Below are 26276 nucleotides of genomic sequence, written 5' to 3'. Positions count from 1 at the left end.
TGCCCGTTTCCGTGGAAAGCTGTACGCTGTTTGCATGCTGATGTCTATACCTGGCAACCCTGAGTGTGGAAATTGGACTTAAGGAATGGCAGTAGGCAGATTCAGAGGCTACCACTAAAGTGGGCATGTTTGCTCACTTTAACTGAGGCTGCTGAGGCCAGCTTTTAACATCACGGCTATCCAACACCTAGCTGTCCAATCCCAGCTGCTGTGTCTGAAAGCATCATGGCTCAGAACTTTTCAAGACTGACTGTTAACGTTGCTTCTAAGCTGTTCCTACCCTGTATCGCCAGGGCTGACTGTTATCTATTTTTCTTCTCCTCACGCCCATTTTTTCACTATCCGTGAATTAATGTAAACATTGCATGACTTCTGATTTCTGTTTCTTTTTCTATCAGACATCCCAAGTTGCAAAAATTAATTTTAGGAAGTTACTCCGGAACTTGACTTGGACCACATCCAGCCCCCCCAACCACAGCCAGAAAAAATAGTCACATTAACTCACCTCAACTTGCCTTTTGCCTTTAATAAGTTAAACGCAACCCGTCCAGGAGGGGGAAAAATACTCATTGCAGAGAATAGGCCAATCAGAAATCTTTTTGTTTTGCATGCACTTCATGAATATGCACATAAGGGGAGCGCCTGCCTCTCCCTCTCTTTCACACCCTCGATTGGGTGTAAAAAGTCTGTGTCACTCTGGCCACTTGTTCAAGATTCCGGGAGATTTTAACTGAATTGCAGGCATCAGGGAGCCGTTATTGATATGCGGTAGGCTCCTGCAACTTCTGGGAGACTTGGGATGTCTGAGATATCAAATTCAGTGTTTTGTTCACACTTCCACAGAGATAACACACTTCGGTGATGCATATGACCAAGGCCACTTTTACCTGCTGTCTGGATGTAGCCGTAGTCTGTGTTTCTTATTGCTTGACTGTGTGAATAAGTGAATAAATATTAAACTGATGTTTTACTGCAATGTTTAACAGACCTGTTTTTCTCTTTCTCTTCAGATCGTGAAAACCAGTCAATCCTGATCACGTAAGTTTCCAATCCCAGCTAAATAAGCATCACTCATCGATACAGATAAAACAGATCAGGAATGCTTCAGTCAATAATGCTTACAGTAAATAAAGATAAATAGTGGCCATTAAATACGATTTCTGTATATGAGAATCAGAGTTAATGAGGAACCTGTTTTCTAAATGTGGTTAAAGCGGAGAATCCGGAGCTGGAAAGACGGTGAACACCAAGAGGGTTATTCAGTACTTTGCCAGCATTGCAGCCAGCGGCTCCAAAAAGGAAGCTATTAATCAAAACAAGGTTATGCAAGTTCTTAATTAACTATACATTTTGATATTTTTTAATGTTTGAAGCTTGTTTATCTTCCTAATTTAATCATTGTATTTTCAGGGAACTCTGGAGGATCAGATCATTCAGGCCAATCCAGCGCTTGAGGCGTTTGGAAATGCCAAGACCATCAGAAATGATAACTCATCCAGATTTGTGAGTCTTAAAGAGCCAAGAAGCCCTAAACAATATTTTTCTATTAATACCTGAAATGTGTTCATTTGAAGCAATGAAACATACCAGTCCTGCTGAAAAGTGTTAGAAACATTTCCTAATAAGTTGATATCAATCAATTCGATAACACCACCACCCGGCACAGAGTAGGGCAATCAGCTCTCCCTCCTGCACCGCCTCTAAACCCATACATCACCCAGTGCCCTTCCGAAACTACCCCTCCCTTTTTTTAAGCTTTTCCAAATTTAGGGACAGCAAAAATCCGGGGGTTTAGTGCCCCTTTAACACACACACTCACACACACACACACACTTGCTCTCTTACACAAACCTTTCACAAGTGTGAAAAATCATGTATTATTCCTTTGTTTAACCTCAGGGTAAATTCATTAGAATCCACTTCGATACAAGAGGAAAACTGGCATCGGCCGACATTGAGACATGTGAGTTCCTCCCCCATCCCACCTAAAAACACAAACATGTACAGACTCAACAACTCAGTACAGTAATGATGATGATGCTGAAAAGTTAAACATCATGGACTCTTTTATTTAATCTCTTTAGATCTCCTGGAGAAATCTCGTGTGACCTTTCAGCTTAAAGCTGAGAGAGATTATCACATCTTCTATCAGATCTTATCAAATAAGAAACCTGAGATACTTGGTAAGAAAATATACACTTTACATTTGTACTGAATACATACACTGAACACTTAACACAATGTATATAAGCATGGACCTTTGCTAGTATTGGTACATTTCTCATCAGAACCTTATTCTGCTGTATTGTAAAAGGCGACCTTACACCCCGTCAACAATCTGTTTTCACGCCTTGTGTCTATGCTGTTAAAATAGACACACAGGTATGCCACTGACTGATTTAAATCATGACACCAGTCAATGGTCACCCCTCCATAACTATCAAGGCGTGCACACTAGGGCTGCAACGATTAGTCGGCATAATCAACAACGTCGACTATAAAAAAAATAGTCAATGCGAAATTTCATTATTGACGTGTTGTTAAAGTGTGATCGAGAGAGAGACACGCTCTTTCTCTCTCTTTAAAAAAATAGGGGTGAGAAAGTCAGACACACAAGCCTCTCCTCATGCTTAGTTGACCAATGAGGTTTCAGTGTGGGAGGGACTTGCAGCGAGCAAGAGAAAGAGAAAGAGGTCGAGATGCGAGTAAAGTGTAATATCACTGCTGTGTCCATTAAACACAAACAAACACATTTAACTCCACAAAATACTCTACAGTCTGTCTTTACTAGTTCTGCACAGTTTAAACTCTGAATTCTATATTACCGCGGAGAGTTAAATTACTACACAGAGCTGCTGAGGTGAATTTAAACAGGCTTCACTCCTTCATTAACATCACTAACATTAGATAAATGTTAGCTGGATAAATGTTGGGGAGATACTGTACTCTGTCCTCTTTATTAAAAATAAGTTATATTTTATAGTAACTACAGACTTTATTTAAAAAGTTTTTTTCTTAAAGACAAACAACGAGATGTGCTGCAGCGCACAAATCCAGCTTTTACATTAACAATAAGCACAATACAGAAAAAACCTTCACAGAGTGAACATGCAAGTCAGTTTTTCTCCGCTGGAATGCGCAAAAGCAGAGTGCTGTTTAGATATCAACGCGCCAAAGTCAGAGCGCACCTGCCTCTTAAAGGGAACGGTGAGTAACAGACTGATTAGTAAAAAAACTTTAATTAAGAGAATTATTACGTGCCTTTTGCTTGCTTCGAGCTACGCAAGGCGTATGTTTTGTGCCCTTGTGATGCCAAAGACACACGACATGCCCTAAATCCAGCTGCGTGATGTGCGGCTCACGGCTCACCTATAGATCACTAAAATAGGGTCAACGGGAAATTTGTTGTTAGCCATTATGTACCTGAACTGCACTTTTACTGTTGAAAATACTTGAAAATTTCACTTTACTTCTGGTACTTTGGCATGCACTGTAAACTCAGTGAAGACATCTATGGTGAAACTTTTGTCTCTTTTACAAAGCCCATGTCTGTAGTGAAGCAGTGATGGAATACATAGATGTTACTGCACTCTCTACATTAGCATTAACACAGGACATTCAAACTTTTATCATAATGACTAGAAAAGATTAACAGAAACACAGAGAAGTCTGTATATTAATTACAGATGAATCCAGAGAGTGGTGAGTACTGTTTCCTACATCTTCAAAAGACTCTTGGAAACTGAAGAAAACTGGTACAGGAAGAGTCAGATCTGGCTGACCCACATGGCAACAGCTTTAGCCTTTAGCTCAGTTTAGCAGTGGACTAAGTCTCAGACAGTTTCAACAGCGAAGAGTAGAATTTAAGTCTGACAGGTGAAGAAGTGCAGTGATACATACAAGCCCCGCTGTGTTAACAGTACGCGTTTTAGATAAATCCAAAGTTTGGCTTTTAGCATCGCTAGCTAACTCTCCTGCTGTCTTTGTTTCTGAAGGCTGCTGGTAGTAGGCGGTCCGTCACAAAGCCTGGAGATATCAGCCAATAGCATTCGCTGAGGGAGGTCATCCTGACTTCGCTCTAAAACCACCTCTTTTTCTACACTCAAGCACAAAACTCCACTCGAGCAAAAAAAGCATCCGCAGGCAATGAGCATAGCGCACGAGGACAACTGTGAATTTAAGAAGGAAAAAAATCTTGATAAGGAAAAAAATTAAGATCGAGAGCGATATTTTGTTTGCGCTCGCGAGAAAGAAATTTACACATTCAAAATGTTAAATCTCGCAGGTAAATTTTACACAGCACTATTTTTCACAGCACTGTTAAAAAGCTTTACCTCACGGGTAATTGTTTTTTTTAATTTAGTACATTTTATTTTGTGGCATAGTTTCATTATTTACCCAATCAAGTTGGATAGCAAGCAAACTCTACAGACATATCATGTTGAATGATAAAACTTTTGCATTAATTTCTTCTCCTTCTGCTATTTCCAAACACAATTCTGGTTGTGTTTACATAAACATATCATCTCTTTCAGTGTGACTAAAAGCAAATCAATAATTTTGAGTATATGTATGCATAAACGCTCTTAACTCACTCCCAAATGTTACATATTACAGTAACTGCTCAATCAAATGAATAGGGTAAACATATGGTGAAGAACATTTGTATTTTTACTGTGGGAAATTGACACCAATAAATCTATAATACCTGCTATTTACTTACTTAGAAGTATTTTTTTTTCAGTAGCATAGTCACTGTGAAGTGTGGAGAATAGTTTATACATATTATACACGTACAGTATAATAGGTGTGATATATAAAGAATTTTTTGCTTCTGTCTAACAGAGATGCTGCTGGTGACCCCAAACCCATACGACTACTCCTTCATCTCTCAGGGAGAGACAACTGTTCCTTCCATCGATGATGCTGAAGAGCTGATGGCCACAGATGTACGTCTGCAGTTCAGAGCAGCTTTTATATTAATCCGGTTATATATTTAGACTCTGAACACACCCTTCACCCCCAAGTTAACCCTCTATACATTATCTACATGAACAAATCCTCTATTTTAAGACCCACATATTCTAATCTTAATCCCTGTAGCTTTGACTTCTGTTTACAATAACTAGCACATGTAGACATTCATCTGAGCTGCTGAGCAGGTTCAGTCACTTTCTTTTTTCCGCACAGAGCGCTTTTGATGTTCTGGGCTTCACACAAGACGAGAAGAACTCTGTGTACAAGCTGACCGGAGCCATCATGCACTACGGAAACATGAAGTTCAAGCAGAAGCAGCGCGAGGAGCAGGCCGAGGCTGACGGGACTGAAGGTGTGAATAAAACATTTTAAAAACAGACTGAAATCAAGACACAAATTATAGCTAACAATAATATTCACGTTTAAATATACGCATTCGTTTTTCAGACGCAGACAAATCTGCATATCTGATGGGCCTGAACTCTGCTGACCTCATCAAAGGCTTGTGCCATCCCCGAGTGAAAGTAGGAAACGAATGGGTGACCAAAGGACAGAATGTCCAGCAGGTAAAGAAAGCCCTGTAGACACTTTATATGAGATTAGGTTAGCTAAGGTAAAAGGTACATGACCTGTAGAACTGGGAACTGGGAATATGTCATGGAATATTTTACTTCTAACTGTTACTAGTGCTGGGCAGTATACCGCTTCATGCATTTTTCACATACTGCCATACTGATAGAGGCGCTCTAGAGCGCTGCGTAGAACAGCACCGCCAAAAAAGCATACCGGTACAGCTTGTTAGCTAATGCTAGCCAGTAAGCATAACAAGCTAACACAGTGGAGTAATGGTAGCTCAGCTCTGTGGAGTCAAACGCTCGTCTAGAGCTGTCCTGCCTGAAGAGAAATGAGAACAACAATTTATCTGAGGAGCTCCTGCTGCTGTTTCTCTCCGCATGAGTTTTTTTATCTGGGTAAAATAAATTAAAAAAACAACAGCAAACAGAAATTACTCATTTAGAGAAACAGAGAGGAATGGAATTGCATAATCATTCCAACAACTCTGAAACATTTTTTTCTCGTCCCCCAGACGAACCCAGAATTGGCCCTGAGTGAGGAATAATTTTTCCAGCATTTATTTTACTACATTTATTATGTTTAAATAAAAAAATACAAAACAGAAAGCCCTTTAGTACATGAGCTAACTCCCCAGCAGACCTCCGACATCTATCTCACTGTTTCTGTAGGTGTACTACGCCGTGGGAGCACTGTCTAAGGCAGTGTATGAGAAGATGTTCCTCTGGATGGTGGTGAGAATCAACCAATCTCTGGAGACCAAGCAGCCACGGCAGTACTTCATTGGTGTGCTGGACATCGCTGGCTTTGAGATCTTTGATGTGAGACAACCTATAAACACACACACACACACACACACAAACCAAAAAGTAGGGATGATCCGATCATTTTTAAATTCTTAATTAGTAAACAAAATAAATAATACAGTCCACAGTTTAGATAAGAAAAGATGTGCTGCTGATTAATAATTAAGAAAAATCACTTTTCATCATTTTTTTGTAAAAGTTTACACAGTAACACATTTCTGCACTGATTTCTTTAGTTTAGGAACAACTTTTTTTATTACTGTTTTATAGTGTGTTTAATACCAATCAGCTTCTACTTCCTTTAAAACACTGCAGTCACATACCACTTTTAGACATTAAAGAACACAAAACTGAAATAATCTGTGTTAGGGGTGGGCGATATGGCTCTAAAAATCAGACTACCTTTTTTCAAATTGCTTTTAATCCAGTAAGTGGCTCTGGACAACACCACTGTTCTTACTACGAACATACTGGAGCGGTTATGTTCGGATCACTGGTCAATAATAGCATTTATTATAAGTTATTTCTTCATTTGTCAGTCTTTGACATGACCTAAATACTCTGACATAAATCCTGTCAGAGAAAGCATTCCTAAATTAAGTCTTCTTATTCTTTGTTACAGTTCAACACCTTTGAGCAGCTCTGCATTAACTTTACCAACGAGAAACTGCAACAGTTTTTCAACCATCACATGTTCGTTCTGGAACAAGAGGAGTACAAGAAGGAAGGCATTGAGTGGGAGTTCATCGACTTTGGGATGGATCTTCAGGCCTGTATTGATCTGATCGAGAAGGTGGGTGATCTGTAAGCAGCTGTAGACGCATGCGTAGCTTTTGTTCAGAGACATTTTTGTTCTATTTGAACTCTGTTCTATTTATACTCTTCAGCCCATGGGTATCATGTCCATCCTCGAAGAGGAATGCATGTTCCCCAAAGCCACCGACGCCACCTTTAAAGCCAAGCTTTACGATAATCACCTGGGCAAATCCAGCAACTTCCAGAAGCCCCGGATCGTAAAGGGCAAAGCTGAGGCCCACTTTGCCCTGGTTCACTACGCCGGCACTGTGGACTACAATATCAACAACTGGCTGGTGAAGAACAAGGATCCGCTCAATGAAACTGTGGTCGGACTCTACCAGAAGTCTTCGCTGAAGCTGCTGTCGAACCTGTTCGCAAACTATGCCAGTGCAGATTCAGGTAAATACAGTTAATTCTGAGGTTTTATTATTGACTTTTTTATTTTCTAGAACAATTAACAACACCGGAAAACAGAAAAATTCTAATAAAATATTAAAACTAATTTGTTTTCCAATCCTAAAAGAGAATTAAGTTTGGCTCCTCTAGATTTCAAATGTATTGTTGTATTAAACTCCTTTCTCAAAAACAGACCCATATGAAGAACGATGAGCTAAAGTAAGAGCTGGCAATATAACTATACATATTTTTTTATATAATTATATTTTTGAATCAGTTCCGTCCGGATTTATAAGAACCGGCACATGTTTCCACCAGTTTTAGTGGAACCGTCAAAACGCCACATCAGTAAACATTGGCTGATTGGCTGATTAGGACAGAGTCGGAGAGCCAGGGTTGCACTGGTCCGCTGCTGTGGCCGAATTCAGCGCCCCAGTCAGCTTGTTCATCACTTGCTCTTTCGTACGAACATATCCTGCCAGAAACAAATCCTCCTCTTGGTCACCGCAGAGATTCTCCTTCCTAGTTCTCCCTTCCAGTTTATTCTGAAACCGGAGAACACCAAATATGTTTTTCTCAGCAGACCACAGTGCATTCTCAGACACGCCCATAGATGTCGTCACGGTTCGCGCTGAGGAACCTAGTATTCTTTGGTTCCCGCTGCGAACGAACGGTCTTGGTTCCGGAACCTACTTTTGTTGGTGGATAGGTTCCATGTTGGTGGAAAAGCCCTAACTGTTGGCTCCGAGTGATCCAGCAGGCTAAGAGCTGCTGCTATGATCAGGAGATCACAGGTTCAAATCCCGTTCATGTAGCTTGCCCTCATCACTTCGAAGGGCGATATCCGCAGCACAGGGCGCCTGTAAGCTGATGGAGAAAATGGGGGGATTAAAATTACAAAAAAAAAAAAACTCATTTCATTACAGATTCTGTAATTATTCCTGTTTCATTGGATTAAATGCAGCACATTTTTACATAAAAATAACTGCATTTAAATAAATATAGCTATTATCTGACAGTACTAATACATTTTATTTACAATGATAAATATGGTGTATCATTTTTCACGATGTGGGACACTTTCAAATCGCATATTGAAGCAGATTTGGGTCACAATACAATATAATGTGAACAGTCTAAAAAAACATTGGATTTGGCGAGAAAATTGGATTTGTGTGAGTTTGACCTGCTGTGTAAAGGTGCCGTATAAGGCGCACTATCAATAAATGTCTATTTTCTGGTCTATTTTTAAACATAAGGCACACTGATTATAATATGTATCATGCGACACTAGTAAGGAACAAGGGTGTCGCCATGTTTTCCTTCTAACTCAGCAGGTCTCGAAGATGGATGTTGGTGGGGGGGGTAACTAAATCTAAGTTCAGTAAACAAAACTGCAAATCTTCAAAAAAAAAAAAAAAAGTTTAAGTCAAACGAGTGCTGGATGTTAATCTACATAGATGTTTCTCCTGAAACTGTTTATTTTGGTGAGTAAAGCACTTTTGTTTATTTACTGTAAGCTCGGATTCAGATAATTCTCACCTCTGAATCGTGGAGGAGCTAGCGCATAGCAAGGTTAGCAGCTAATGCTAAGATTCGCTCCAGCCTTGGTGCGGGAGAGCTAAACTGAAACTCCTGTATAACTCTGTACTTCAGAGGAGTGGGTTTACTGCTCCTTACAAACTGACTGGTAAAATTCATACATAAGGATGATTATAAGACGCACTGACGATTTTGGGGAAAATTTAATGGTTTTAAGTACAGTAACCATACTGTCAACAGGTCTCCTGTTCTGCTAACAGCTAACAGCTCAAAGCACTGAATGTGTTTAAAAGAATGTTTCTTTTTTAGCTATGGGTGATGGCAAAAAGGAGAAGAAGAAGAAAGGTTCATCCTTCCAGACCGTGTCTGCGCTTCACAGGGTGCGTGCTAAAAACTACGATTTATTAATTTTTTTTTTGATGACAGAAACTCTAATGATTACTGTATATTGATGCTGTTAACTGACAGGAAAATCTCAACAAGCTGATGACGAACCTGCGCTCCACCCATCCTCACTTTGTGCGCTGCATCATCCCCAATGAGACCAAGACTCCTGGTGCGATGGACAACCCACTGGTCATGCACCAGCTGCGCTGTAACGGTGTGCTGGAGGGCATCCGGATCTGCAGGAAGGGATTCCCCAACAGGATCCTGTATGGAGACTTCAAACAGAGGTACGGGAACATCAGCAAAGAGACACTATGGCTTTGTCCCAATTGTATACTACACACTAATACTACAGGTTATTTACTGCATATAGTAATCCTAATAGTTTAAAAACTAAACTTCAGTTCAGTTCAAAAATAAAACTTTACGAAAAATTTACGTTTCCAAATTAATTGTGTGCTAGTGCATTTAAGTAGATTTTTTAAAGTATACTTAACATGGAAAAGTACATACTTTTAACATTAAAATTAATACAAAACTAAATACATACTAATTGTACTATTTTGAAACAACTTGTAATTAAGCTATATTTAAATACAACATAAAAGCATTAAATTGTGCATTTGAGTGCTTTTTCATACATCTTTTGCATACTTTAGTAGATTTAAGTATGTGTTTTATTAAACATCATTTTTAATACACTTGAAGTATATTGTAAATGTACTACTTTGCATTTTGATGTACATATTATGTACATCTTAATGGTACTGGGGAAAAAAACTACACTAAAATGCATTTTAAGCAACATTTAATGCCACTACATATATTTTCTATCAACACAACATATAATTTAAAGCATAGTGCTTAAAAAATACATTTATGGAAATACAGAGAAAGTATATGTAATGTCTATTTTCATAAAGTTTCTTAATTTGAAAATGTACTTTTAGTATACCTTACCTAATTTTAACATACTTTTAAAGTATACTTTCTTTTCATTATATATGTTTTAAGTAATAATAATAAAAATTAAAAAAAAAAATTAATGGGATGGCAAATGTTGGGAAATTGGCTATTTGGTTGTATGTAGACTTTGAAGTCCTATAAAACATATAAATCAAAGCATTATTATATTAAACCAATACATTCATATAAATCACATTCTCATGTATTCAGTGCATATGTTTTTTAAGTAATATTACTGCAGCATTTTGGAGCAATAGGAAGTCAAATCCAGGAAAAAAGTCTATTTGGTTTTGCATAAACCAGATTTTAGTGTCCTAAAAAAAACAGCAAATCAAACTTTTATCCAATGGCACCATTAAATTCTTGAAGAATGCTTTATCTACTATTAATGATAAACGTTTCAAGTGTTTCAAGAACACAAAGTGTGTAGTATGCCATTAGGACACAGCCTGTACTGAAAAACATGCTCAAACCACAAAACACCTGATGGTAATTTCTCCTCCAATGAGCCAGATATCGTATCCTGAATCCTTCAGCCATCCCAGAGGGTCAGTTCATCGACAGCAGGAAGGGAGCAGAGAAGCTGCTGGGCTCTCTGGATATCGATATCCAGCAGTACAGATTTGGGCACACAAAGGTACGAGTGTTGTTTAAGTTCGAATAAGTCAGTTACATTTTTTCTTTATTGTTTTAGTAACAAAAGGGCTGTTTTTGTTCAGGTGTTTTTCAAAGCAGGTCTGCTGGGTCAGCTGGAGGAAATGCGAGATGAGCGCCTGTCGAAAATCATCACAGGAATTCAAGCTCGTTCCCGAGGTCTTCTCTCAAGAATTGAGTACCAGAAGATGGTGGAACGCAGGTTGGATGAACAGATGTTTTCTCTCAGCTGTTTTTTATGGATGCTTACAGTGAGATTATTCTAAAACAGTGGTCCTTATACATTTGGGACCCATGAATTAAGATCCGAAAACACCCTACAAGTAATTTTAGAAGAAAACATTATTGTATCTCGTCAGAGCAGTATGCTACTATAGGCCTATCCAGACGGGATTAGTTTCTTAGGGGGATGTCTGTGAAAAATATTTTACGCTTCTACTCAGTGATAAAACTCTTGCATCCAGACTGCACTTGAAAAAACAGGAGGACCAGTGAGCTTTTTGGCTTTGTTTGTTCATTTATCGTTTCTTTGATTCCTAAAGGGATGCCTTGTTAGTGATCCAGTGGAACGTGCGGGCCTTCATGAGCGTGAAGAACTGGCCGTGGATGAAGCTGTTTTTCAAGATCAAGCCACTGTTGAGATCAGCTGAGGCAGAGAAGGAAATGGCCAACATGAAAGAGGAGTTCCTGAAGCTCAAAGAGGCTTATGCAAAGTCTGAAGCCCGTAGGAAAGAGCTTGAGGAGAAAATGGTCTCTCTTCTCCAAGAGAAGAATGACCTCCAGCTTCAAGTTCAGGCGGTAGGTGTGAAACGCACTGCAGGAAAAAAGCGTAGTTTATACTTTTGCATCGAACCTATGCCGCAGCCTATGCATATCCAGCAAAAGTGTGCTATACAGGGGAGCGTGTTTATACTTCTGCATGCGCGTATTAGCAGCTCTGCTTCGCTCTGCAGTTTAAACCGTGAATGTGAGAATGTGTGGGCAGGAATGCGAGGACCGGCAGACCAATCACAGCTGCGGCTGTCCGCGTCACTCAGCGTAATTACATTTGCAGGGTGGTGTGCTACGAGCTACAGCATAGGGTACGCAGCGACGGGTAGGCTATGACGTAGGTTCGACGCAGAAGTAGAAATTGTATAAACTTACGTCTAGCTCGCACTACTGGATAATCGGTCTGAATTTGAAGAGATTTGCTTATCCCAAAAATTGTGAAAGGTCTCTTGATTTCGGGGTGATTGTAAACAATGACTTTCCCAGATGACCCAAAATTGCCAAAACTGACCACTTATCTTTCAAGTTCACAGCCCAAATCAAATTAGGCACCTAGTTTCGTTTGCACTCGAATTGCAGCAATGAGTATCACCTTTATACATTAGCATATTACTGTAGCAGGCTCAACTAACCCCCTTGGACGTGGACGTGTGGTCTTACAGTTATTCCGCCTGTTCCGACAGGGCCAGTGACACAGGTAATGTGGACGGAGCTTTGCTTCTCTGTGACTGATGTATTAAACACAGGGTTATATATCCTAAGAGTTTGTTTATTTTATTGTTGATGATTAGATCAATGAAAACCCAAAAATCAATGTCTCAGAAAATTAGAATTTTATATAAGACCAATTGGTACTTTTGGCAGTGTGCTAAGTCCTGCTGGAAAATGAAATCCACATTTCCATAAAGGTTGGCAGCACATGAAAGCATGAAGGTCTGCAAAGTCATCTTTTCATTGACTGTAAGCCATAATCATGCTAGATGGTTGCTAAGGTGTTGTTATGGTACCTGTAGTGGTTGCTATGTTGTTGCTAGGTGGTTGCTAAAGTGTTGCTTTGGAGTCTAAGGTGGTTTCTATGCTGTTGGCTAGATGGTTGCTCAATTACATACAGGGCCATATTTAACAGTAACAACACAGCCAGGACCAGAGAACATGTAGAACATTGAAAAAAATGCTATATAAACTTGACTGTCTATTGTTTATTTAGAATATGGTCAAAAACTGCAATGGCAAAATATAGGCACCTGGATAGACCTTTAAATATTATTTTTTAATTGTTTATATGATTTATAATACATAGATATACAGTATATCAACAAGCTATATAAGCTACAGATAAATGCTAAATGACCTATTTTCCAAATATAGACAATTTTACTAATTTTCCTTTGCTGTAAGATAATTTTTTATTTCAGGACAGTAAACAGTATCTTAATGCCAGGTATAAACAACTTCTCTGGTGTCTCTCTTGATGCAAACAGGAGCAGGACAATCTCTGTGATGCCGAGGAACGCTGTGAGGGGCTGATCAAGAACAAGATCCAGATGGAGGCCAAAACTAAAGAGCTGACGGAGAGACTTGAGGACGAGGAGGAGATCAATGCCGAGCTGACGGCTAAAAAGAGGAAGCTGGAGGACGAGTGCTCTGAGCTGAAGAAAGACATCGATGATCTTGAGTTGACTTTGGCTAAAGTGGAGAAGGAGAAACACGCTACGGAGAACAAGGTTTGGAAATAAGAAATAAAATGTACTGAAATTAAAAGAGGCAGAGACCTTTTCCCACAGTGTGTTTACAATTTTTTTTTTCATTACAGGTGAAGAACCTGACTGAAGAAATGGCTGCACTGGACGAAATCATAGCCAAGCTGACCAAGGAGAAGAAAGCCCTGCAGGAAGCTCATCAGCAAGCCTTAGACGACCTGCAGAGTGAGGAGGACAAAGTCAACACCCTCACCAAAGCCAAGGTCAAACTGGAGCAGCAAGTGGACGATGTGAGTACAGACATCCCACGTTGCCAAAAATTAATTTCAAGAAGGTGCCCCCCAAATAAAAAAATAAATAAAGAAGAAAACCTGCACACACCAAAGAATTCCAAAGGAAATATATATATATATATATATGTCACATTATTTCACCTCAACATGCCTTATGAAACCATAAAATCATGATACTTTTTGAGATGGTTACCATACTGTGAAAGTTTCATACTAATGCAACCCTATATATGAGCTGTTCTCAGATCTGTTTAATGTGTAATAAGTGTGTTTTTGGTTCTGCAGTTGGAGGGATCTCTGGAGCAGGAGAAGAAGGTTCGCATGGATCTTGAAAGAGCAAAGCGAAAGTTGGAGGGGGACCTAAAGCTGACCCAGGAAAGCATAATGGACCTGGAAAATGACAAACAACAGCTTGAGGAACGTCTGAAGAAGTGAGAAAAAATTATATAGTGAAAGCCAATTCATACTTCTTTTTTAATCTTATACATGCATTTTTGCGATGAGCAGGAGAGCTGTGAATGTGTGTTGCGTCCAAACATTTTATGTAATTCCAAACAGCTTATTATTATTCTTATATTAGCTTACATTTGCTAATGTGAATCAAAGCCCACCCTGTAGTGACAACATTTTCAGAATTACAGTTAATCACAAATAAACAAAATATTTTTTTCTGTATTTCTATTTATTATTATTTAAATCCAACCAAACACAACCATTTTTCTACTGAATGTACTTCTTACTGTAAGGGCTGGTGCCCGATCGAGGCGTCCTCCAGGGCATCGGAGGGCGCGCCAGGCCAGCGCCGAGGGTTAGTTGGCTAATTATCAACACCTGCTTTCAACAGCTTATAAGCAACGCCAACTAGCCACTCGGCGCTGGATCTTTGAAGCTCGTGAGAGCGAATCTATGCCCGTTTTTTCGAGTGAGCCTCAGCTCTTTTCTCTATCTCTTCCTGCTGTCCCTTTGGAGAGAGTTTTGTTCAGCACAGCTGGCAAAACTCCTCCCGCAAAAGTATCTAGTATTCCTCTGTCCCTTTCCTCACTCTCGAGTCTGCTGGAGATAAAGCTGTGTGCTCTCTCCTGTGTGTGTGTGTGTATGTGAAGCAGCCGCGAGGCACGCGGTTTTGCTCACATTCTCTCTCCCGCTGTTCCTCCCCTCTCTGGTGGAATAGCATATAATCCACAAGCACCTCAGTTCAGTTTTGTTTTCTTTGGAAGCCCTTTTGTTCAGTTACTCCTTCACCTCATCTCATAAGAGGTAGCCGTAGCTTCCACGGCGAGTCTTGTTTACAATTCTCCCCCTTTCTCTCACTCAGGCTCGGCGTGAATTTTGTTTTCCGCCTGTTTTCCCTCTCCGCCCGTTTTCGTTGCTCCGCCCCTAAAGGGCGATTAAAACGACCGCGTCCCAATTCACTCGCTGGTTCAGCGGTTAGAGCATTGGGCTGCGACCGCGACAGCCTGGGTTCAATCCCCGCGTGGAGCGGGGTTAAATAATACTAATTATATCTATAATATTATTATATATCCTATTAATATGATTATTATTATTATTATTATTATTATTTTCCCCTTTTTCTTGGGTTTACCTGCTTTGAGATCTGCTGCTCTGCACTTGGTTCCTACAACCTTCTGGGCTGGAGAGCTACTGCTCCCCAACCCATTACACTTACGATGGTGTCCTTTTATTTAAAAAATGTTACTTTATGTTTCATAAAGATTTTTTGGAGTTTTTTTGAAGTTAATATAAACGTTAGATAACACAAACCCTTCCAGTCTGTTAGCAAAACAAAACATTATCCAAAAGTCGATTTTATTGCAGTATATTGTTATTGTTGCTCTCATCTCATCGCAGCCGAATTCAGCCCCCCCACCAGGAAAAGAACCTCTTTCTGGGAGCGCGCACCCATGTCTTCTTGGCTTTAACTTTACTTAAAAATGGAAATACCCAAGATACTTTTCTAAGCTATGCTGACTCGTAATAAATAAGGAAAAAGAAATATCAGCTTCAGCCTCTCCTTAGAGGGGGTGCTTTTCCTGACGGGGGTGCTGAATTCAGCACCATAAGTGCCTAAATCTGCACCCCAGCCATGAAAAGCACCCTCTCTCGGGAGCGATAACTGCTTTAGCTAACTTTACTTAGAAACGCACTCCCGAGAGGGGGTGCTTTACATGGCGGGGATGCAGATTTCGGCACGCTTTTGAAGTAAAAGTTTATTTTAAAACAATTTCTGCTTTTTTCGCGGTATCATTTTTGGGGGGGACAAATCCACCTATTTGTGATATTCTGATAGTAGCCCAACCCCCGGTTCCTTTACCAATGGACCCATCCCACACACTCAGCTCTGCTACTCATCCCACAAATGAATGTTTCTTACAAATGAGGCACCGTGTAAAATTCAGTTGTGTGAGGTTTACATGCAACATCACACCTAAAACATGCAACATTTTTTATCTGTTTTGACCAGGAAAGACTTTGAGATCTCGCAGCTCAACAGTAAAATCGAGGACGAGCAGGCCATGATTGCTCAGCTCCAGAAGAAGCTGAAGGAGCTGCAGGTAGTTATTCTTCAGTCTTTCTGGAACACAGCAATCAAGCAATTAAGTGTGCTATAGTGGACCAGATGTATGGTGTGTGTGTTGTAGGCTCGGGTGGAGGAGCTGGAGGAGGAGCTGGAGGCAGAAAGAGCTGCGAGGGCTAAGGTGGAGAAGCAGAGGGCCGATCTGGCGCGAGAGCTGGAGGAGATCAGCGAGAGGCTGGAGGAGGCTGGGGGGGCCACGGCGGCTCAGATCGAGATGAACAAGAAGAGAGAGGCCGAGTTTCAAAAGCTGCGGCGGGATCTGGAGGAGGCCACTCTGCATCACGAGGCCACGGCCGCCGCCCTGAGGAAGAAGCAGGCGGACAGCGTGGCCGAGCTCGGAGAGCAGATCGACAACCTGCAGAGGGTCAAACAGAAGCTGGAGAAGGAGAAGAGCGAGCTGAAGCTGGAGCTGGATGATGTGGTCTCCAGCATGGAGCACATTGTCAAATCCAAGGTGTGTTTTACTAAAAAAAATAAAAAGATCACAAAATATTTAATTTTAACCCCTTAACCCTTTGTGACACTGGATGGCACAGATGTCTGTTGGGGATCCAGCACTTCCCTCAGAAGAGATCAATTACACAGCTTTTAGTGTGGATAGCTGTCTCCTATTAATAATAATAAACTTCAAAAATATTAATAAAAAAGTCATCAAAAATAATAATAAAAACAGGAAAAGCCAAATAAATGTAACAACAACAACAGCTAAAAATAAAATATGCATTCCTCTAGAAAAGTGGATTTTAAGCCTTCAGCAGCCAGAGTCAGAGAGAGCACAATTGACCATGCTCTATCTGGATGGACAGATGGTTCCCGTCATCACTACTATTGTGATTTTTGCTGTACAGGCCTCTGTTAGCTGATGTATCAGAGCTGGGGATCCAGCACTTCCTTCTGAAGAGATAAATTACACAGCTTTTTAGTGTGGATAGCTGTCTCCTATTAATAATAATAAGTCATCAAAAAATGATAAAAAATAATGAAGCAACAAAAAAATAAATAAATAAATAAATAAATTTAAACGTATTCCTTTTAAAGAGTAAATTTTAAGCCATCAACAGCCAGAGTCCGAGAGAGCACAACTGACCACGCTCTATGTGGGTGTGTAGATGGATCCCCTCATCACTCCCATTGTGAATCTTGCTGTACAGGCATCTGTTAGGTGATGTATCAGAGCCTGGGGATCCAGCACTTTCCTCTGAATGTATTGGCTGCCAAGTGATAGATGACTAGAAAAAAGGCAATGAAGGCTAACTTCACAAAGTATCAGAGGTGGCATGTGTTTGTTCTAACCATCCTAGTGGTAAAAGCATTGCAAGTAGTAGGGTCCTAGTGAGTGGGTGGGTTAATTGGCTCAGTTGGGGAGAGAATATGAAAAAATTATGATTTGTCTGAGGCATCTGATCAATTAATATTTGAACAGACTAACCTGGAGAAGATGAGCAGGACTCTGGAGGACCAGATGAATGAATACCGAAACAAATGTGAAGAAAACCAACGATCCCTGAATGATTTCTCCACCCAGAAAGCGAAGCTTCAGGCGGAGAATGGTATGTAAAGAGTCCTGTGATGAACAGATTATTATGACTTATATTAGTTTATAGCATCAATATAAAACTTTATGTTTTGGTTAAAATTCCACAGATGAACTTTCGAGACAGTTAGAGGAAAAAGAATCCCTGATCTTCCAGCTCACACGAGGAAAACAGTCATACAGCCAGCAGCTGGAGGACCTGAAACGGCAGCTGGAGGAGGAAGTGAAGGTAGTCACTGCAAATATTGTTGTTTGAGTTGTTTGAATGGAATAAAACTTTGGAAGTGTGACTGTAATGATGATATATAACATGTGATAACAGGGAAAGATATTTGAAGGAAAAGATGGGTTTATGTGGGGAAAACTGAAAAAGTTAATAAATCTGGCTACTCTGGCAGGATGAGGAAATGTGGGAGATATATTTTTAGGAAACTCATGCTGTGTGTGGGCAAATATTATCTAAATATATCTGCTAAATATTTTTTATCGGAAATCATGCCATAAGAGGCGACACACATGGCCGTAGAATGTTAGCACAGTGTGTCTAATGGCAGAATTTAAGGTGGTGCAAAACGAGGCCTCCAAACTCAACCCTGACCACCATTGAATCCTAAACAGAACCTGGATTTATCAGTATAAATGATACGGTTCCAGTCAATAGCAGTACAATATCCAAACATAGCCTCTGAGATCCCTTTAAAATGAGTATACACTGTAATTGAATGTGCTATATAATACAGTACAGTTATTTTACTGATTCATTTGCTACATTGTGTTTGCTCTGTATCAAAAAGCACCATTTAAACTGCAAATTTATGATGTAAAGCCGATGCTGATGTTTAGAAAAGGAGGAGGTAAAACCTGAACAGTTTTTTAAATGTTTGAAAAACTGTATTGTTTATTACTGTGTTTGATTAGGATGATATTAAAAACTGATGAATATGGTGCGCTGAAGCTCTCTGCTCTGCTTCCTTTAGGCGAAGAACGCTCTGGCTCATGCCGTGCAGTCTGTTCGCCATGACTCCGACCTGCTGCGGGAGCAGTACGAGGAGGAGCAGGAGGCTAAAGCTGAGCTGCAGCGTAGCCTCTCTAAAGCTAATGCTGAAGTGGCTCAGTGGAGGACCAAGTACGAAACTGATGCCATCCAGAGAACGGAGGAGCTAGAAGAAGCCAAGTAAGAACCACTTGTTTAATCAGTTAATTGGTCAGTCTTTAAACAGCTGATGATGTGCTGCTTCTTACCCTTTGTATTTACAATTAGACACCCAGGGGGTGTTCACTTATCTCTGTGTAAACACAGAAAATTAATTGTAATGCTCACAGGAAGAAACTGGCTCAGCGTCTGCAGGATGCAGAAGAGGCTGTGGAAGCAGTCAACGCTAAATGTTCCTCTCTGGAGAAAACCAAACACAGGCTTCAGAACGAGATTGAAGACCTGATGGTGGACATGGAGAGATCTAACGCAGCCGCTGCAGCTCTGGACAAAAAACAAAGAAACTTTGATAAGGTAAATCTAAACAAACACTCAATAAACAGTGGTAAAGAGGCATGGCCTTCTGAAAATTCATCATTGGCTAGAATCTCTCTGAGTAAAAAAGGGAAACTGTATCACCATGTTAAAACGTGATATAAAATTAACTGTGTCTATACTTTTTTGTGTGATTTTCAGGTTTTGTCCGAGTGGAAGCAGAAATATGAGGAATCTCAGTGTGAATTAGAGAGCTCTCAGAAGGAAGCCAGATCTCTGAGCACTGAACTCTTCAAGCTGAAGAACTCCTATGAGGAATCTCTGGATCATTTGGAGACACTGAAGAGGGAGAACAAGATCCTCCAAGGTCTGATCATTCACCCCATCTGAAATACTTCTCTGCAATACTTCCACATGATCTTCATTTCCCAATATTTTCTGTCCACAGAGGAGATAACGGACTTAACCGAGCAGCTGGGGGAAAGTGGGAAGACAGTTCACGAGCTTGAGAAGGTCAGAAAACAGCTGGAGCAAGAAAAGGCTGAAATCCAAGCTGCCCTGGAGGAGGCAGAGGTAAGAGAAGGGTACAGATGTGAGTCTTAACCATGGTAACGTGTTTCTTTGTATACAGGTTAGCTTTGGTTTCACACAGCAGTTTGGAGTCCAGTAAAGAACTTTACTACCTCCTGTCATCATTATCTACACTGATTGATTTGTAGTATGTCACTTTTGCGAGTTGCTTTTCTAGACTCTGTACGGGATTCTGCTGCCAAAATCTTACTCACTTTAAGTGCACAGGCACCGTAAGTAGAATGAGCAAAACAAATCCCCCACTGCCATTTTATGACGACTGACAGTTCTTTCTTCTTCTGGCAGGGATCTTTAGAGCATGAGGAGGGTAAAATTCTCCGAGCGCAGCTGGAATTCAACCAGATAAAGGCGGATATTGAACGCAAGCTGACTGAGAAGGACGAGGAGATGGAGCAGTCTAAGAGAAATCTGTTGAGGACCATCGACACCCTGCAGAGCTCTCTGGAGTCTGAGACTCGCAGCAGGAACGAGGCTCTGAGGGTAAAGAAGAAGATGGAGGGAGATCTGAATGAGATGGAGATCCAGCTGAGTCAGGCTAACAGGCAGGCGGCCGAGGCCCAGAAGCAGCTCAAGAGTCTCCATGCTAACCTGAAGGTAAGACACGTATAAACCTCAATTTCAGTATAAAATTGGGGTTTCTTAAAAAAAGTAGTGTAAATAAGAAGTAAGAAGTGTAATTAAAAATAATGCAGTGATTTGCAAATCTCATACAACCATATTTTATTCATAATAGAGCAAAAGCCTGACTTCTATAAAAAATATCTCACACTTCTACTCAGTGATAAAACTCTTGCATCCAGACTGCAATTGAAAAAACAGTAGAACCAGTGAGTTTTTTGGCTTTCTCGGTCACATGACATCGCGTTTAATAGCTCCTCCATTTCCACTCGATGTTGTGTTTTCGTAGATCTCCATTCAGCGTTTTCGATCAGCGAAAAACAGTAAGTAATTCAGCCTGTAATTTTCTCAGAGGTTGTCTGAGAAAAACACATACATGATCGTTCCGGACAGGAATAAAATCACAGAGGACACCCTTTAAAAAAGAAAATTATCCCAGGACCCCCTGAGAAATTAATCCCATCCGGATAGGGCTAAAGAAAGCGAGGCATTTTACCATTTAATGAAAAACATTTAAAAAACATTGGGACTAGGCAACAAAAGGCTGGAAATGTAAGTAGTACTAATAAAAACAGTTGCAATAGGAGCAATTTTCCATTAATTCACATGACTTGGAATAAAAGAACATTTTAAAGAGGCAGAGTCTGCAAACAATCTGCAAAACAATCTGCAAAACTCTTGAGAAAACGTTCCTCAACGTAAAATTGAGAACACATAATAATTACATAATAGTATCAAAAGATTCAGATAATCTGGAGAAATTCCTGTGTGATAAGGACAATGGTTAGTAGATGGTTAGTACTGAATGTTGGTGATCTTCTGGCCCTCAGGTTGCACTGCTTTAAATCAGGCATGACTTGCAAATCATTGCATTCTGTATTTTTTTTTTACATTTGTTTACATTTAACACAGCTTCCCATCTTATTTGGAAAAATGTTTATATATTACAACCAGTAACAAACTCATGATGTTGATCTCCCCCAATTCAGGACTGCCAGCTTCAGCTGGATGACTCTCAGCGAGCCAACGATGATCTGAAGGAGAACACCGCCATCGTAGAGAGACGTAACGTCCTCCTGCAGGCGGAGTTGGAGGAGCTCAGAAATGTTCTGGAGCAGACGGAGAGAGGACGCAAACTCGCAGAACAAGAACTGCTGGATGTCAGCGAGAGAGTGCAGCTCCTGCATTCCCAGGTAACCCATCCTTTCATCCTATTTGTTCTGTTCAATCGTTGATTTAAAAGAACATCAATCAAATCTGTGATTCTCCTCCTGCAGAACACCAGCCTTCTGAACCAGAAGAAGAAACTGGAAGCAGACACCTGTCAGCTCCAGACTGAGGTGGAGGACGCCATCCAGGAGTGCAGGAATGCTGAGGAGAAAGCCAAAAAGGCCATCACCGACGCAGCCATGATGGCTGAGGAGCTGAAGAAGGAGCAGGACACCAGTGCCCACCTGGAGCGCATGAAGAAGAACATGGAGCAAACCATCAAAGACTTGCAGCACCGTCTGGACGAGGCGGAGCAGATCGCCATGAAGGGGGGCAAGAAACAAGTGCAGAAGCTGGAGGCCAGGGTGAGTTCCTCACCTGCAGAACTACAGCAGAACGTTGAGAGGGTTCAGAGTAGGACATAGGTATTGTTTTGGCATCAACGTAATTATCACAAAGTGCACATGCTAATCAGTGTACATTGTAGGATGTAGAATAATTATTTTTTCAACTTTTTTAATGTTTGAAACAAAAGGAAAATTTGCACTGTTGTCACTTTCCATGACACACATTCCCAGGGCAAAATATATCTGTTTAAAATATACTTCTAAGGCTGGCAATTAATGTTTTGTCCACTGACTGTAGTGATCAAATAATGCTATACATATTCAAGCACCCTTTTTAGGCAGTCTCTTTGAAACCACCTCTACTATCAAGGGGACACATTTTGCTTTCCAATAAGGACATCAATTGTGGGGGTGTGGCCAAAAAAACACTTTTAAAAAAGAGTTTTTATTTATTTTTATTTTTTTAAGATTTAAAAACTTTTTAGCACTTTCAAACCGCAGCCTTTATTCACTGTTTGCTGTAGTGACAACAGGATTGCCATTGCTAAAGCTGAGGGCTGAGTAAGGATGAAAAAATATCCAAATTTTTTTGTGTTTTTTTTTAAACACATTTGGGCCTCACAAACTAGCAAACAAAAGGGAGGAGTTCGTCTGTTTTAGTTTTTAGATTTGTTTCTTTCTTCTTCCTGTTTCTTATGTTCATGAAATGACGAGAAATATTAGGAGAAATTTGCGTGAAAATGAAAACAATTCCACTACACAAACCACATTCTGAGGCCATGCAATACCCAAAATCCACTACAGAGGATCATTTCTTTTCAACCTTATCAAAGAAAAAAAGAATAATATTTTTTTACTACTGCAATATATTGCACAGAACCTATTGTAATGTTATTTTTTTCCATTATGGTGCAGCCCTAGTTTAGAATGGTAAAAATGTTAGCTGCATCACGTTAACATGTCTGTTCACATACACACACACAAAAAAAAATAAAAAATTATTAGAATGAACTCTGTATGAATGATCTGAATCTGTTTATGATCTGATTTCAGGTGAGAGAGCTGGAGAGTGAAATTGAAGCAGAGCAGAAGAGAAGCAGCGAATCTGTGAAGGGAATTCGTAAATATGAGCGTCGCATTAAAGAGCTCACCTACCAGGTATGAGTAGAGTCTGTTTCCTTCTTAAATCACCTTTTAAACAAATTTTTTGGTTTTAAAATGCCGGATTTGTTCTACAGACTGAAGAGGACCGCAAGAACATTGCCCGTCTCCAGGACCTGGTGGATAAACTCCAGCTGAAGGTTAAAGCCTACAAGAGAGCTGCTGAAGATGCTGTGAGTGCTCTCAGACTGTATCAGACACTCTAACTTTCTTAATCTCTTTACACATCTCTATCTCTCTCTCAATAGTTCTAGTTTCTCACAGTCATATACCTTAACACACCAAAATGTTTTCAGTGGGACGTGCAGCGCAGATGTACACGTAGTAAACTGAGTCACGCGGCTGCTTGTAGTGAACGCAGCACATACCGTGCATGTAAACAGCATGGAGCAGAGACAGCGTTTGTTCATAGTAATGAACAACTGTGGTAATTAGCGTAATCTGGATAATATATCAGATTAAACTGTGCCTTATCAGAAGTTTAGCTCAAATAAAAGAAGTATATTTGATAGCTGGGTCAGATCGAGACCGGATCACGTTCTCACCACAAGCGAACCTCTACAGAGTTCATTTGGTACCGGACCGAGACCATCTCCACTAGCAGGTCTTGTTCCGGTTGTTTTGATCCACACTCAAGTGCGATTACTGTTTTCACACCTGCTCAATCGAACCACTAAGGGTTACAAACGAACCAGAGTCACTAAAATGGTCTAAGACACTCTTATGCCCGGATCAGACTACACAAATTTAGATATTGTCAAAGCCAGTCGACTGTCTGGCAAAAAAGATTAGCCTGTTCAAATTTTTGGTTTTGTTAAAATACTACACGACATGCACCCTGGCGCTGACCAATAGAAAGACAGAGCGTATATGCTTCTAAGGCGATGGACACTCTGTAATGTCAGGGCCGTTTCAAGGCATTTTATATTTTTAGAATATTGTATTTATATTATTTTTTAGACAGTGCAAATACTGTTTACAGATGTTGCACATACTGTACACATAGTAATGTTTCCATTTGAACATTTGCAACAAAAAAAACACCACCATCCCATAAGAACCAACATAAAAAAGTGCAAATTGTTGTGCAAAATGCTTAAAAAAATGTGTACAGTAACTATAAGTCACTATTACTACTTTTTTTTTCATTGCGCAAAACTGATAACATTACGCAAAGCATTTTGTAGCCATGATTGTCAGATTATTTGCTCCGCAAACACTTATGAACTCGTGCAAAGATGTGGATGATGATTGGTCAATGACTAAATGTATAGTGTTGCCAATTCCCCGAGTACGACACGAAATAAAGAGGACTGCTTAATCTGACATAGGGAACATCGTGAGAGACAAAAATATCTTGCCGTCTGAGCTCGGCATAAGACTCTCCCAGACACTCTTCCAGTCATATGCTGTAACCAGAATCACTCAGTCAGACTGTCTCAGACCCTCATTCAGACTCTCCTGAACACACCCATTTCTCTAACCCAGTTTTGATCTGTTGTATCTCAGGAGGAGCAAGCCAGCGTTCATCTGGGAAAATTCCGGAAACTGCAGCACGAGCTGGATGAAGCTTCGGAGAGGGCCGACATCGCTGAGTCGCAGGTCAACAAAATGCGAGCAAAGAGTCGTGAACCAGGCACCAAGGTGAATATTCTTAATCCATATCCAATCTTACAGTATTCCTCCATTAAAGCTGAAATTGCACTGTGGACTATAAAATGCTAATTTCACAGAATTACACTGATTCCTCCTATTAAATATATATTTGTGTTTATTGTGTTTGCAGAAAGGATTTGATGAAGAGTGAAGCTGAGGATGTTCTCTCAGACCTGCAGTTTTTTGTCCGTAACTGTCTAAATAAAGTCACTTCTGCAAATTAACTATAGTTCTGTTTTATTGAACTGGTGAATCGAAAGCTGTTTTACAATTATTACACAGACACCAACATGCATTTGGGCCATCTTCTGTCCATCTCTACCTGTTTAACATGAAAAACACCAGAAACCTAAAGGAAAACTAAAGGAAACCTTCACTGGAACAAGAAGAAGAACTAATGAGAAGAGCAATATGGTATTAGAAACATAAAATTATGCCATATCAGAAAAAACACTGATTCACGTTGCTGTATGTATCAGCAGTTTAAATCAGAATTAAATTCTAAATATCAAAACAGTAAAATATATATGTTTTATATTATATCTCTGAATATCATGAGAATACTTTTGTGTTTATGTTTTTCTAAACACCTGCTCCACTCATTTAAGAGTTTACAGTTTCCGGTACGACATTTACACTGGAAGACCCCCAGTAGTGGCATTTCCTTCTTCTGTATTTGTTCAAAATACAAGGTGGCTACATTTTCTAAAAACATTTTTCTTTTAAAGAGTGCTGGATATTAATCTACACAGATTTCTCTCCTGAAAATTGTTTATTTGGGGAAGTAAACATTTCCATTTAATTACAGTAAGCCTAGATTTCCATATTTCCAATGAGGCTTGGTGCAGCAGCATTAGCATTAGCGGCTAACCACTAGCGCTAGCCACTTAACAGCTAATGCCGCAACGCCTGACAGCACTACACTAAGGAACACTGATTGCTCTGGTAAGCAAGGGCGATATTAGCTAGCGGCTAAGGTTAACGCAGGCTACAGTCCGATAAACTCATCTCTGAATAGCAAAGGAGCTAGCGCTTAGTGTGGTTAGCGGCTAATGCTAGTCCTGCCGGAAAACTAAACTGATTTTTGGGATAATTAAAAGATTAAAAGTGCGCCTTATAGTGCAAAAAATATGGTAACCCCTTTGACTGTTGATCATATATTTATAATTGGCATTTATTTAAAATGTGGTTGACTTAAAGTTGCAAACATGTTGAATTGTCACATATGGCCTGTTTTGTTTCAAAGACAAA

The 26276-nt window shown here is 40.1% G+C and overlaps 1 protein-coding gene across 1 annotated transcript in view; it reads left to right on the top strand.

Moving 5' to 3' along the window:
* The window catches only part of LOC103041884 (myosin-7), a 29074-nt gene extending 3825 nt beyond the window's left edge, over positions 1 to 25249 (top strand). Inside the window, exons 5-38 of the mRNA XM_049476825.1 lie at positions 1011 to 1038; positions 1215 to 1320; positions 1411 to 1503; positions 1900 to 1963; positions 2085 to 2183; positions 4846 to 4949; positions 5191 to 5329; positions 5425 to 5543; positions 6222 to 6371; positions 6979 to 7149; positions 7244 to 7553; positions 9402 to 9472; positions 9561 to 9766; positions 10959 to 11082; positions 11165 to 11301; positions 11642 to 11897; positions 13352 to 13594; positions 13684 to 13860; positions 14149 to 14294; positions 16328 to 16418; positions 16506 to 16895; positions 17865 to 17991; positions 18086 to 18204; positions 18953 to 19149; positions 19299 to 19482; positions 19645 to 19810; positions 19892 to 20016; positions 20320 to 20628; positions 21642 to 21845; positions 21930 to 22226; positions 23262 to 23366; positions 23447 to 23542; positions 24879 to 25013; positions 25156 to 25249. Coding sequence (XP_049332782.1) covers positions 1011 to 1038; positions 1215 to 1320; positions 1411 to 1503; positions 1900 to 1963; positions 2085 to 2183; positions 4846 to 4949; positions 5191 to 5329; positions 5425 to 5543; positions 6222 to 6371; positions 6979 to 7149; positions 7244 to 7553; positions 9402 to 9472; positions 9561 to 9766; positions 10959 to 11082; positions 11165 to 11301; positions 11642 to 11897; positions 13352 to 13594; positions 13684 to 13860; positions 14149 to 14294; positions 16328 to 16418; positions 16506 to 16895; positions 17865 to 17991; positions 18086 to 18204; positions 18953 to 19149; positions 19299 to 19482; positions 19645 to 19810; positions 19892 to 20016; positions 20320 to 20628; positions 21642 to 21845; positions 21930 to 22226; positions 23262 to 23366; positions 23447 to 23542; positions 24879 to 25013; positions 25156 to 25176 — 5309 coding nt within the window. The 3' untranslated portion in view covers positions 25177 to 25249. The remainder of the gene's footprint in view (positions 1 to 1010; positions 1039 to 1214; positions 1321 to 1410; positions 1504 to 1899; positions 1964 to 2084; positions 2184 to 4845; positions 4950 to 5190; positions 5330 to 5424; positions 5544 to 6221; positions 6372 to 6978; positions 7150 to 7243; positions 7554 to 9401; positions 9473 to 9560; positions 9767 to 10958; positions 11083 to 11164; positions 11302 to 11641; positions 11898 to 13351; positions 13595 to 13683; positions 13861 to 14148; positions 14295 to 16327; positions 16419 to 16505; positions 16896 to 17864; positions 17992 to 18085; positions 18205 to 18952; positions 19150 to 19298; positions 19483 to 19644; positions 19811 to 19891; positions 20017 to 20319; positions 20629 to 21641; positions 21846 to 21929; positions 22227 to 23261; positions 23367 to 23446; positions 23543 to 24878; positions 25014 to 25155) is intronic.
* The last annotated feature ends 1027 nt before the right edge of the window (positions 25250 to 26276 follow it).

The sequence above is a fragment of the Astyanax mexicanus genome, chromosome 4 (assembly GCF_023375975.1).
Source record: "Astyanax mexicanus isolate ESR-SI-001 chromosome 4, AstMex3_surface, whole genome shotgun sequence".
Classification (NCBI taxonomy): Eukaryota; Metazoa; Chordata; class Actinopteri; order Characiformes; family Acestrorhamphidae; genus Astyanax; species Astyanax mexicanus.
Note: the sequence above shows the minus strand (reverse complement) of the source record. Positions and strands in the feature narration are given on the sequence as shown.